Source organism: Dipodomys ordii, unplaced genomic scaffold (genome assembly GCF_000151885.1).
Source record: "Dipodomys ordii isolate 6190 unplaced genomic scaffold, Dord_2.0 Scaffold27, whole genome shotgun sequence".
In the NCBI taxonomy this organism is placed as follows: Eukaryota; Metazoa; Chordata; class Mammalia; order Rodentia; family Heteromyidae; genus Dipodomys; species Dipodomys ordii.
In genome coordinates this window covers 1,647,322-1,660,594 of record NW_012267243.1, presented here as the reverse complement: position 1 = coordinate 1,660,594, position 13,273 = coordinate 1,647,322, and the positions used below count along the sequence as shown (strand labels likewise).

General features: G+C 35.3%; 1 protein-coding gene across 1 annotated transcript; it reads right to left on the bottom strand.

The window, feature by feature from the left end:
• Positions 1-1,088: 1,088 nt before the first annotated feature.
• On the bottom strand, positions 1,089-2,033 carry LOC105985068 (olfactory receptor 14A2-like). The gene has a single exon (XM_013015479.1). The coding sequence runs from the start codon at positions 2,031-2,033 to the stop codon at positions 1,089-1,091; it is 945 nt and encodes a 314-aa protein (XP_012870933.1).
• Positions 2,034-13,273: the final 11,240 nt, after the last annotated feature.

The following is a 13,273-nucleotide window of genomic DNA, read 5'->3' as shown; positions in this document are numbered from 1 at the left end:
ACTGAGATCCTTACATCTCAGCCTCTTAACTATGATTGTAGACATGAGTAAATCGTGTCTGGAATTTTTAAATATTTTATTTTAAAACATGGAGTATGACTGCAGTTACACAAATAAACCACTCTAGAAAGCAGTATGGGGGTTCCTCAAAATACTACCTATAGGGTTCCCCTATGACCTTCAAATACCCCTTCTGGGAATTTACCCAAATGATCACAAACAAGGCCATACTAAACCACCAGTATGAGGATGTTCATCACAGCATTATTTACCATTGCCAAGATATAGAACCAACCTAAATGCCCCTCAGTAGATGAATGGATAAAAAAATGTTGTGTGTGTGTGTGTGTGCGTTGAAAATCTATGCTTCCATCAGAAAGAATGATACCACCCCATTGTTTTATTGAAAAAATGATGAACAGTGGGTTTCAGTTAAATAAGTAAGGCATTGGCATTACGTACATTTGTTTTTAATCATTGTTCCCACATCCTTCTTCATCTTCCACTTATCCCCCCACCCATCAAGTTGTAAGGTTCATATCCAACATAGTGTCAAGTGAATATCAATGTTTCTCTGGTTCATCCTTTGTCCTGTTGCTTCTGTAATTCCCTTTATTGCCTTTTTGCGAGAAAAATATTGAGCATTTCTCAACGATTAAAGGTTGAGCTGATTGTATTATGACCATTTGGATAATTTACATACCCCAAACTCCTATATTCAACCACACTTGATTCTTTTGGAAGCATTAAGCAATGTATTCTCAGGCTTCAAGTAGTTGGAAATTGCTAGCTTTGTAATCTCACTTATATTCTATGACCAGACCTCTGAAGTTTGAATTACATGGATCACTGTCAGAACTGTTCAGACTGTAACGTAATTTAGATAGTCAACACATGATCTTGAACTTGTAATTTACATTCTAATATGTGTAATCAAAATACTTAACAGCAAACAAAATACTGGGCTATTTGTAACACCTTAAAATAACACATGTGCACTAATAAGAACATTAAATACACAGGTATAGATATAAATTGTCAACAAAATACAGACAATTCCATGCCACTTCTCATTCCGGATATTAATTCTATTGTTTTCCCATAGCACAATGATGTAGTCTCCACAGGAGCCTCCAAACAGCAGCCTTGATTTCCTTATTTCTCAGACTATATATTATAGGGTTCAAAGATGGAGGCATCACAGAATAGAAAACGGATGCCAAAAAGTCCACAAGGTGTGGGACATCGGGGACTGGCTTCAAATGGGCAAAAACAGCTGTAATTATAAACGTGGTGACAACTATGAGATGGGGCACACAGGTGGAGAAGGCTTTCGACCGTCCTTGTAGGGATGGCATTCTCAGCACTGTATTAAAGATGTAAATGTATGAATACCCAATGCACACAAGGCACAGAAATCCATATATGATTCCAATGGTCACACTAACATCAGTGGTGATATGTTTCCTAGAGCAAGAAACCTTCAGTAGAGAGGGGACATCACAGAAAATCTGTGGGAGTTTTCTGGAACCACAAAATGATAGAGAGAAAGATCCAGCTGAGTATAAAATCCCAAAGATACTGCCAAAGAACCAAGAAACAGCTACCATCTGCACACAGATTCTATCATTCATGATGACCTCATAGTGTAGTGGGTGACAGATGGCTACATAACGGTCATAAGACATGGCTGTCAGGATGAAAACCTCAGACCCAACAAAATGAACCACCAACAAGACCTGACTCACACATCCTGCGAAAGATATGGTACTCCTGTGGGTCAAACAGTTCCAAATAAAGTTGGGGACAGTGACAGATATGAGGCCCACATCAAAGAAGGACAAGTTCTTCAGGAAGAAGTACATTGGGGTATGAAGACACCGGTCCATGGTGACAAGGGTAAAGATGAGAAGATTCCCCATGAGAGTGATCATGTAGATCAGCAGAAACAGGAATCCATGGAAGAGCTGGGTCTGCTTGCTATCAGAAAATTGGGTGAGAATGAAGTCTGTCTCTAATGTAAGATTGGCCATAGCTCCTACCTTATCTAATTCCTGTAGATAAAAGTAGAAAAATACATGAATATTGTGTGCTGAGATTTCTTCTGCTCCATTTCACTTCTTAGCAATGCATTTTTATCTTGTTAAAATGAAGATTCTGATCAAATGTATTTAGAGTTTTACTCTGTTAAATGCATGTCACAGTTCATGTCCTTAAAATATCTTTTAAAAGTACATGAGAATGAAAGCTGCTAAGTAGTAGTTTCGACAGAATATGTTATGAAAGTTTTACATGGCGTCTAAAGGATTTATTTGCTTATTTATTTTGGGCACAATCTGAATTGAACCTTACCTTTTTCATTCTTTCTTTCCCTCATTAGCTCCTACTTTCTCTTTTCTATTTTTCTTTATCTCTCTATTGAAATTATTTTGTTATGAAACGTTCACTCACACATGTAAGAAAAAAACAATTTACGGAACCTACATGCCTATTATCTTGTTCTACCTCTACATTTATTTTTTAGTGAAGAAGAGAGGCACGCATACAAGGAAGGTCATAGAAGAATGATTAGGAAATTGAATGTAACACCTAATAAATGCTAAAACAATAATAACCTTTATAATTTAAAATTTTATTCTGAATTATTAGTTAAATTTTGAAAAAAGTCATTGTGTGGTTCAATGAATGTCTAAGAAATCTCTAAGAGAATGTTGCCATTGAATCTGTTTGTCCATGGCTTTGATTAAAAAAAGGAAGTTACATTTTCATGGAGAACAACATTTTACATTTATTTTTATTGTTATATGCATTGTACAGACTTATCAAAAATCAATCTTAGTGTATAAAGGAATATAAAAATTGAAAATCAAATCTCTTGTTAAATGGCAATTTCTTTGTACAATTACTTAAAGATAATAGAAGAAAAATTAAAAATCATTTACAATTATAGAATAGTAATAATGAAAAATAATAGTAGGTATAGGTGATAAGAAGGAAAATGTTTAGCATTCCTGATCAACAGGCTTTTTCTGTTAGATCTCATGTACACTACATTGCCTTTCATGTCTCTCACACATACTCCCTCACTAACTCACTCCTTTATTTGCTGTTTTTCTAGTGAGATTATTAGCATCGATATGGAAGCTCATTTTATAACAACTAGGTGGTAGTACATAAACTTTGCAGAATTCCAGCATTGTAAACGAGTTTCATTGAGATACTACTCAGTGTGGTGCAGCAATTTAGTGTCTAAAGAAGAATGCAATGTAAGAAATAGTTTTGTACAATCTGATTTTTTCAATCTTTGTTTGATTTTTTGTATTTTTAAAGAAAATTTCAGCCTGTGCCAAGGAGCTCTAGAGTTTCTCCTATTCCATCCTGTAATGTTTTCAGGGTATCTGCTCTTCCTCAAGGTCTTTGATCCATTTGGAATTGATGCTGGTGCAGGGTGTTATATAAGGATCTATCTTTGGTTTTCTTTAATTTTTTTTTAATTATAAAGAGACTGTACTGAGGGGCTACAGTTACATGAGTAAGGTATGAGTACATTTCCTATTGAGCATTGTTACCTCCTCCTTTGTTTTTCCCCTTTGATTCCTTCCCTCCTCACCTCCCTAACACCTCCCTCACTCCTGCCCCATAGCTGTAAATTTCATTTTTCATTTTCAACATAGTGTCTTGTACATCTCATCTTTACAATGTGTCAAACTGTATCCTTGTTTCAGCATTTTGTTATTTCCCTTCACCCTCCCAAATTAGATAAATGTATATACAAGATTCAGGGCAACCGAATCAAATATAGTAACAACTAACTTTAGTTTTTTACAGGTGTTTAACCAATTTTGCCAGAACTATTTGTTGAAGAGACTATCTTTCTTCCATCCTATATTTTTGGCTTCCTTATGGAAGATTGGTGGCCATAGGTCTGGGATTATTTCTGGGTCTTAAGTTCTATTCAATTGGTCCTTAGGCCTGTTTTGTGCAAGTTCCATACTGGTTTTTTTAATTTTTTTTTGTTACTGTAGCCTTGAAATAGAATTTGAAATTTGGTATTGATATTAAACTGCAGAGCTTCTGCATAGTATCTAAAATTTACTGAGAAGTAAAAAAAATAAATCCCCCAAAAACAAATCCACAAAAAACAACCACCCCATTAGTAAGTGTGCCCTTATCAAGAAATCTAATAACGACAGATGCTAACAGTGATGAAGCCAAAAGAGAATTCTACAACACTGTTAGTAAGAATGTAAAAATTTGCTTAGTAACCCCTGAAAGATGTATGGAAGTTCATCAAAAGAGTAAATATAGAGCTTCTCAATGACTCAGCAATTCTACTCCTAGGCATTTACTTAAATGACCACAAACAAGGCCATACTAAAGTTACCAGCACAACCATGTTTATTGCAACACTATTTACCATAGCTAAAACATGGAACCAACTCAGATATCTCTCAGTAGATCAAAAATATATGGTATATGTATACAATGGAATTCTATGCTTTTATCAGGAAGAATGCATTCATAAAGAAATGGAAAGATTTGGAAAAAATCATATTAAGCCAGACTCAAAGAAACATGGAACCCATGGTTTCCCTCATTTCTAATAAACAGTATGTGTCCATGATAGTCCTAACAAATGAACAAAATAGCTAAATATCTATATTCATATGATCATTTAAGATGATGCTTACCTTACAATTTGCCTCAAGCAAAAAAAGAGAAAGCACAGGGAAAGTGTGAAGTGTTAGGTCAGGATGCTGTGTAATCAAATTACAGGAGGTGTACTGTTTTTTGAGGAGCGGCTCTTTAGAAAAACTTATACTAAATAAGAAACAATTTATCTCTGCAGAATGTGCAGTAAATTAATATGAAGTTAATTGCTTCCTTCATCATACATTGGTTGCTTTTCTTTGGCATTGGGCTTTCTGGAAATTAAGCCTCATTTTATTTTTTATATTTATTTATTTTTATTGTGAAAATACTGTACAGAGGGGTTTCAATTACATGGGCAAGATAATGAGTACATTTCTTATCAAGCATTGTAGACTCTTTCTTTATTTCCCCTTCCCATCCATTCCCATCCTCTCCCCGGCCCCCCACCCAATTCTCCCCACCCACCACCACCAAAGTTTTAAAGTTCGATTTCGACATAACGACTTGTACTTCACATTGATAAAATACCAAATAATCCTCTTCTGAAAGGTTCTACTCTTTTAATTCTTTCACCAGTAGCTTTATGCTAAACAAGTTGTCAACAATAAGAAATAAATGAACATGAAAATAGTTTAAAAAATCTGAAAAAGACTCTTTTGATTAAGGAAAGAATATAGAGCTTTCTAACATTAGACATTTAGAGATTTTCCATTATTCTTTAACTTCTAATTGTTTAATAATCTTGGATTGCATAATTATTCTGATGGTTCTCTCTCAATTAGGCTTATGGCTAGAGGCGTATAATATTTATCAAATTTAATACATTATATGAAAAACTTCCCAGAGTACTTTGAGATTTGTGCTTCAGTCTTTGTAGTAAATCATGTTTGGAAAGCTTAAAAAGTTATTCATTCTCCTTAGACTTAAAATGTGGAAAATGATGACTCTTATGTTATTTCCAGTTGCCAAGTAACTGTATTCTATGCAAATGAGTAATTATTAGATGTTAATTTTTAAATCCAACTTTATTTGGTGAAGATATTGGAAGAGATTATCATTGAAAAATGACTAAATTTTACTCTCTATTACATTAAGTGATAATATAATGACAATTGTGTCTTGTGATTCTTGGTAATAAACTTTTATTTAATTATATCTATAGGGGACAGCATCATCTATAAAGTAAAATGGAACCTCACACTCTGCAATGTGGCTAAGAGCTAGTATAGCAGACTCTGGGAAGAGAAGAGGGGAGTTTGAAATGGAATCATTCTCTAGTTGGAAATGAGAATTGCTCTGATTTTAGTATTTCATATGAGATATTGTGTCAAATAATCACACTTTACCTCATAAATATGAGCTGTAGTAGTTAAATCACTTTTTCAATGATTATAATAAATGAAATGTTTTAAAATATAAGAAAACTTACATTCAGCATAGATAAGCTCCTAGCTTGAAAGCTCTTACACATAGATAGACATTTCTTTCCACATAGTCTTATGCAGGCCATGGAAATTCTCTACCTCCTGGCTTTCCCACAGTATTATGAAGCTCCAATATTCAGCTCACCTGCTAGTATTCAAAGTGCTAATATTAGACCTCTTCTATTCATGGTGTGAGGAAAAATGTGAGTGATTTCATCAAGTGACTTCAAGTCCTCTTTTAAATCGAAGGAAATAATGTCCAATTTACTCTGCTTTACCCTCAGGGAAAACAAAGTACTGAAGAGAAACCTAGTTCTCATGGGGACCAGCATGCAGTTCTTTATGGAGCCTCATTCACTAGGATGAACAGTGTGTGTAGCATGGGTGATCAGTGTGTGCAACCTGGACCCTATCCTTATTCCTCTCCCCTTTGGTTCCTGCTATGACCTTTCCTATAAGGTCAATGAAAGTCCCACCTACCTCTTCACCAGTGCAACACAAGGTGATGCCCAGTGTACTTTGGTTGTTTTCTGTTACAACTCATATTCTAAATTTTGTGACAACTGAATTTGAGCTCATACATAGTTTCAGACTGTCAGTAAATTTAAATTATAATATTTATCCTAGCATATTTATCCCTATATTCCCTCTGAGAATGGAAAGTCTGCACTGTGATTTAAGCTAGTTCTGAAAAATGAACATGTGTCTATAGTGACACAATGTTATCATTGTTCCTCATACTACTACAGTGGAATATATGCATGAGTATGGAGTAACGGTACTGTTCCAATTAAAAGAGTAATTGTTGACGTTTTATTTATTATAGCAAATATCTGAAACAGCTTGAATTTTGTAAGCAGAAAAAATGAGATCTAATTCCTAATAAATTTGGAGAATAGAGTTAAGAAAAAGAGTTCAAAATATAAAAAAAAAATAAAGGCCAGATAACCTTGGCTTATACATTTAAAACTAGTAGAGATCTGAGGATTTTGATTTGAATCCAAAGCAGAAAATTTTGTGAGACTCTTATCTCCAAATAGTCACGAAAACACTGGAATGGATGTGGCTCAAATGGTAGAGTGCTAGTCTTGAGTATAAAATACTACTGGAAAGCATCCAAACCTTGTGTTCAAGTCTCAGGATACACAACACACACACACACACACACACACACACTCACACACTCATACTCACACTCACACTCATGTATACATGTAGGTAACTCTGAAGCTGATGTTTGAAATCTGGAAAAGGTTTGAAAGGTTGGAACACTGCCTCAACAGCATTTGGAATGCTGAGGCCTGGCCATGGAAGGGTTAAAACAGACAACTGCTGTCTGAGACTGGATGGCCTCCCCACTCCCTTTTCCTTAAGCCAGCAGCTGTGCTAGGGACCTTGTAGGTTGGACAAAAGATCTTCACAGCTTAACCTTGGGCTAGTGAGTGGACATGGATTCTGGACTGTCCATGGACTGCAGTAATGTCTCAAAAGTATAATGAAACCAGTGTCTCTCATAACTTCTATTTATCTCTGATTTTAATATTAATATAGATGATATATTTTTGCATAGATACATGGTAATCTTCCTTGTGTGAACTCAAATAGATATACTAATTTGTGGTACTGAGGGACCAAGTATCAAAGAGCCTTGGGACCCCTGGTCCTGGCTGAGACTCATCCATTATATCTCTTTCTCTATCTCTTGCCTTTTCTAGTTTTCATCAGCCTGGTATCCTGTCATGCGAATAACAGTGCATGACACACACAAACAAATATATCCTCCAGTTATGGTTAGGAGAGCACACACACACAAACAAATAAATAAAAATTAAGAAATGAAAATAAATCTTCGAATAGCTTGAAGAATGTAGTTTGAACATACAATTACTAAGCTCAGTAGAATAGGATATTACAGTATCATGAAATAATGTAGGTCTTCCCCAAATTATATTCTAATCTTAACCTCCCTAAAAACAACAACTTAAGCCAGACATGGCTGTATTACTTTAAGAAGTAATTAATTATAAATGAGATTATAAGAGTCAGTCCCTAATCCAATATGATTAATGTCTTACTGAGAGGAGACACAGGTGGTTCGTTCTCCATGCAATTTGAGGACAGAGAGGGAGATGACCATGATGAGCAGGAAGGAAACCCTCACTAGAGATGCACTGTATTTATCAACACAATTTGTTGAATTGCAACCCTTTTATACAACGACTAGAAGATAATTTTTAAAAGCTTATATTAAATGTATAATAAAACACAGAAAAATTAAATAGCAATAAAAATAACAAAAAATACATTGGTAGAGATCTTAGTTGCTTGCCTGAGTAGCTCTCATGTTTCCCTCCACAATGTCTATATTGTTCAGTTGAGCAAATACCAGGATAAATTAAGTTTTAAGTCACTATGACTGTATTAAGCCTATAAAGGTATCCAAGTATAACAAGGACATGGAAATTGGATTGTAATCCTGAGGGAAAGCTTCAGGATTCTGAGCTTGTAACACCTTCCAAATGTAGGCTCCTCATGGTTTCCTTAAAACTTGCCTAATATTTGAGCTTCATGACATTTTATATGAGTCCATATTCTACCATAATTTGAAAACGTAGCCTTGGAAGTGTGTGGTTATGAAAATTTGTAACATATGTAAAATTCCTATTTCTAATATCTGAATCTTTGTATGGAATTGACAGAAAACAATCTGAATATATTTTCTTTCATTTCTTTTATTGTCAGTTATATAATTAAGGTGATAAGTACATTTCTTGTCAAACTTGTTACCCTTTCTTCAATCCTCTCCTATTTTGCCTTTTCCCCAACTTCACCATCCAAGTTGTGTAGATCATTTCCAACTCTTGTCTTTTGTATATCGCTGTTGCATTGGTTCTCCCCTGTCCTTTTCCTCACCATTCTGTTCCCCTTCCCTTCCCTGATTCCAATAAATGCATCTACAATACAATATCAAACCCAATAGCAACAGGGGATATACCATAGGGGGAAGAACATACAAAGAAACAAAAAAAATCATATCGTACATGAAAAATAACAAAGCAGGCAACATTACAGGAAGGAATAGGAGAAACTCTAGGGCTCTTTGGCACAGGACAAAGTTTTCTTATTAAAGACCCAGAAACACAACAGATCAAAGAAAAATTGGACGAATGGTATTGCATTAAACTGAGAGCTTCTGCATGACAAAAGACATAGCTCATAAGATCAATAGAAAGCTCACATATTGGGAGAAGATCTTCACTAGCAATATAATGGATAAAGGTTTCATATCTAAAATACACTTAGAACTCAAAAAATAAATCCCCGAAAATAAATTCTCAAAAAACAATCTCTCCATTAATAAATGGGTAAAGACTTAAGGAGAGACTTCTCTGAAGAGGAAATAAGAATGTCCATTTCATGAAGAAATTCTCAACTTCTCTAGCCATGAAAGAAATCAAAACACCTATGAGATTCTATCTCACCCCAGTTAGATTGGCTATAATGAAGAAATTTAATAACAACATATGCTGGAGGGGATGTGGCCAAAAAGAATCCTACTGCGTTGTTGGTGGGAGTGTAAACATGCTCAACCACTTTGCAAATCAGTATGGAGGCTCTTCAAAAGACTGCACATAGAGATACCTATGACCCAGCAATCCCACATTTTACCCAACACATCACAACAAGGCCATACTAAAGTTACCAGCACAACTATGTTTATCACAGCATTATTCACCATAGCTATGATATGAAACAAACCCAGATGCTCCTCAGTAGATGAATTGAACAAGAAAATGTGACACACACACACACACACACACACACACACACACACACACACACACACATGCACACACACAATGGAATTCTGTGCCTCCATCAGAAAGAATGACATTGCCCCATTTGTTAGCAAATGGAAAGACTTGGAAAAAATTTAAAGTGAAGTAAGCCAGACCCAAAGAAATATAGGTCCCGTGGTTTCCCCTCTTTGCAATAACTTGTATGACTAGGGCAAGCACAAAAGCTCAAAAAGCTATGTACATATGACCATACAAGATAATGCTAAGCATAATGAACCCCAAGATAAGGACACAATTTGTTTTATCTTTCTTGCTGTTGTTTCTAATATATTTATTATGTATTATTTTGTTTGTTTCTTTTGTATGTTCTTCCCCTTTGGTATAACCATTGTTCTCACTGCATTTGATTCCCGTGACCTTCATCTTGTTTATACATTTTTCTAATTTGTGAAGGGGAAGGAAAATAACAAAATGTTAAAATAAGGATACAGGTTGACACATTGTAACAATGAGATATACAAGAATATGGTGAAAACCAACTTTACAACTTCTGAGGAGTTGAGGAGGTGGGGAGGAAGGGGATGGTAGGGAAAAACAAAAGAGGAGGCAATAATGCTTATTAGGAAAATATTTGTAAAGTAGAAAGTTTAACACTGTCCAGTTTAAATTATCACCTCTTGTCAAAGTTTTTGAATTTGGCACCTTGTGTCTTGAATATACATTTATCTGGTTTGGATAAAGGAAGGAGAACAACAATATGGTGAAACAAAGGACAAAATGTGAACCAATGCAACAGCAATATTCACTAAACACTATTGAAAATGACCTTCACAACTTGGGCACTAGGAGGTTCAGGGCGAGGGAAAGTGGGAGAAAACAAGGGAGAGGATAATAATGTTCAAGAAGAAATGTGCTCCTTACCTTGCTTATTTAAGTGTAAGCCTTCTGTATATCACTCTTACAATAAATAAAAGTAAATCAAAGAAGTTACTGAATAATTGTAACTTGAGTAAAGTGATCTTGTTTATCAATGTGAACCTGTGCTATCTGAATCATGTGATTATCAGCTATTAAAGCTTGACATCAAAGATGTCAAGCTGTTCACAGAGATGAAGGAAAACCTGTCAGTGATATCCAGTGGTTGTGTCATATCATTCATGGTGGACAATATAAAGTTTAGGAAAAGAATGTCCAACTGCAGGGTCATAATCAGTTTCTCAGCATCTTGATTTCAAATATGAAATCATTGGAAGACAAATTAAGAAGTTGAATGTACTTTAACATGAATAAAATGGAACATTTCTCACCAGGAAAAGAAAATGTCTTCTATGACTCTTCAGTATGCTGATGAAAATGGGAAATTAATTGAGTTTAGGAAAGATTTAAAAATTTGAAAAGAAATAAATGGAAGTGAAAAGTTTTGCTCTATCAGTGTGGAACCAGTTACAAAGCAATGGTAAGCTGAAAGCTATAACTAATACCCTCTCACTGCTTGAGTCCTACAAACATCACTTAAGCAGTGATGAATTTCCCACTCTGAGGAGGCATGTCATCATGTGCAAATTGATTCAGAACAAGTTGCAACTGTGAGGAATTCTTTCCAAAACTTACCATCACAAAGTTATCTGCACTCCAGCCTGATTAATGGAAACCTGTGCAATATAAATACAATGCAAATGATTTGCCTAATTCTAGAAATCTGAAATTGCTTAATTTCATAATTTAACCCATCATCTCTAAAAATGTTCACCTCAACAGGTAGAAAATATAAAAATTAGCTGTAATAGTTACATATTTTTATATAAAGTGTTTCAATCTCCTTAGTATAATTTTCATCATGAAAATATTGGGAAATCATTTATGTTGGGAGTTTATATGCTGGGTGAGTCCATATTGCTAGCACAAATTAATTAAGAACTTTAATTTTGTGTGACAATTTGAAATTCTTATCTAGCATGAAAAATTTTACATAGTTATGGGATAAAGTCTTTCTGTCTCTGTCTTTCTCTGTCTCTCTGTCTGTTTCTGTCTGTCTGTCTCTCTCTCTCTCTCTCTCATACACACACAAACACACACACACAAACACACACACACACATACACACACAAACTGACATTGTCAAACTCCAGTCTATATAATACAGGATCCCTAACACTTCTAAATTTCCTCAAAGGTGAGTGGGAAATGTATAGGGAGACAAGATGTAATAATTGTATAATGGTTCCATATCTTAGCTATGGTAAATAATGCTGCAGTAAATATAGTTGTGCTGGTAGATTTAGTATGGTCTTGTTTGTGATCATTTGGATAAATGCCCCAAAGTGGGATTTCTGGGTTATAGGGGAGCTCTATGTGGAGTCTTTTGAGGAACCTCCATACTACTTTCCAAAGTGGCTGACCAAGTTTACACTCCCACCAACAATGCAGTAAGGTTTCCTTCTGTCCACATCCCCTCCAGCATCTGTTGTATTAGAGTTCTTGATTATAGCCATTCTAACTGGGGTGAGGTGGTATCTCAAGGATAGCTAAGATATGGAACCAACCTAGATGCCCCTCAGTAGATGAATGGATCAAGAAAATGTGATATATATACACAATGGAATTCTATGTCTCCATCAGAAAGAATGACATTGCTCCATTTGTTAGGAAATGGAAAGACTTGGAAAAAATTATATTAAGTGAAGTAAGCCAGGCCCAAAGAAACATAGGTTCCGTGGTTTCCCTCATATGCAATAAATAGTATATGTCTGAGACAAGCAGAAAAGGTCAGATAAGTTGATGTTAGGTGAAAGGAACCCCAAGATAAGGATTCAAATATTTTTTCTTACTTGCAATTGTTTCTAACATATTTATAAGATGATTTCTTTGTTGCTTTGTATGTCCCTTCCCCATAGTATAACCCCTGCTTTCACTGTATTTGATGTTGGTATAATTTGTGGAGAGTAAGGGAAAAACAAATTGTTTAGGTAGGGATACAGGTGGGCCCATTGCAACAATGAGATATATAAGATGTTATGTCAAAAAACAAACTTTACAATTTTCGGGGTGGTGGTTGTTGGATGGGTGAGTGGGAGATGGGTAGGGGAAACAAAGGAGGAAGCAACAATGCTTGATAAGAAATGTACTCATTATCTTGCCTATGTAATTGTAACCCCTCTGTAAAGTATTTTCACAATAAAAAAATTTGTATCACTGTGAAAGTAATTGCAGTGAGAATGAGGTTTTATTTTTTTTTTTCGTTTTTTTGGCCGTTGGTCTTGGGACTTGAAGTCTGGGCTTGGGCACTGATCCTGCTCTCTTCAGTTCAAGGTGAGTGCTCTACCATTTGAACCACAGCGCCACTTCTGGTTTTCTGGGAGATAGGAGTCTCAAGGACTTTCTGGCTTGGGCTTGCAA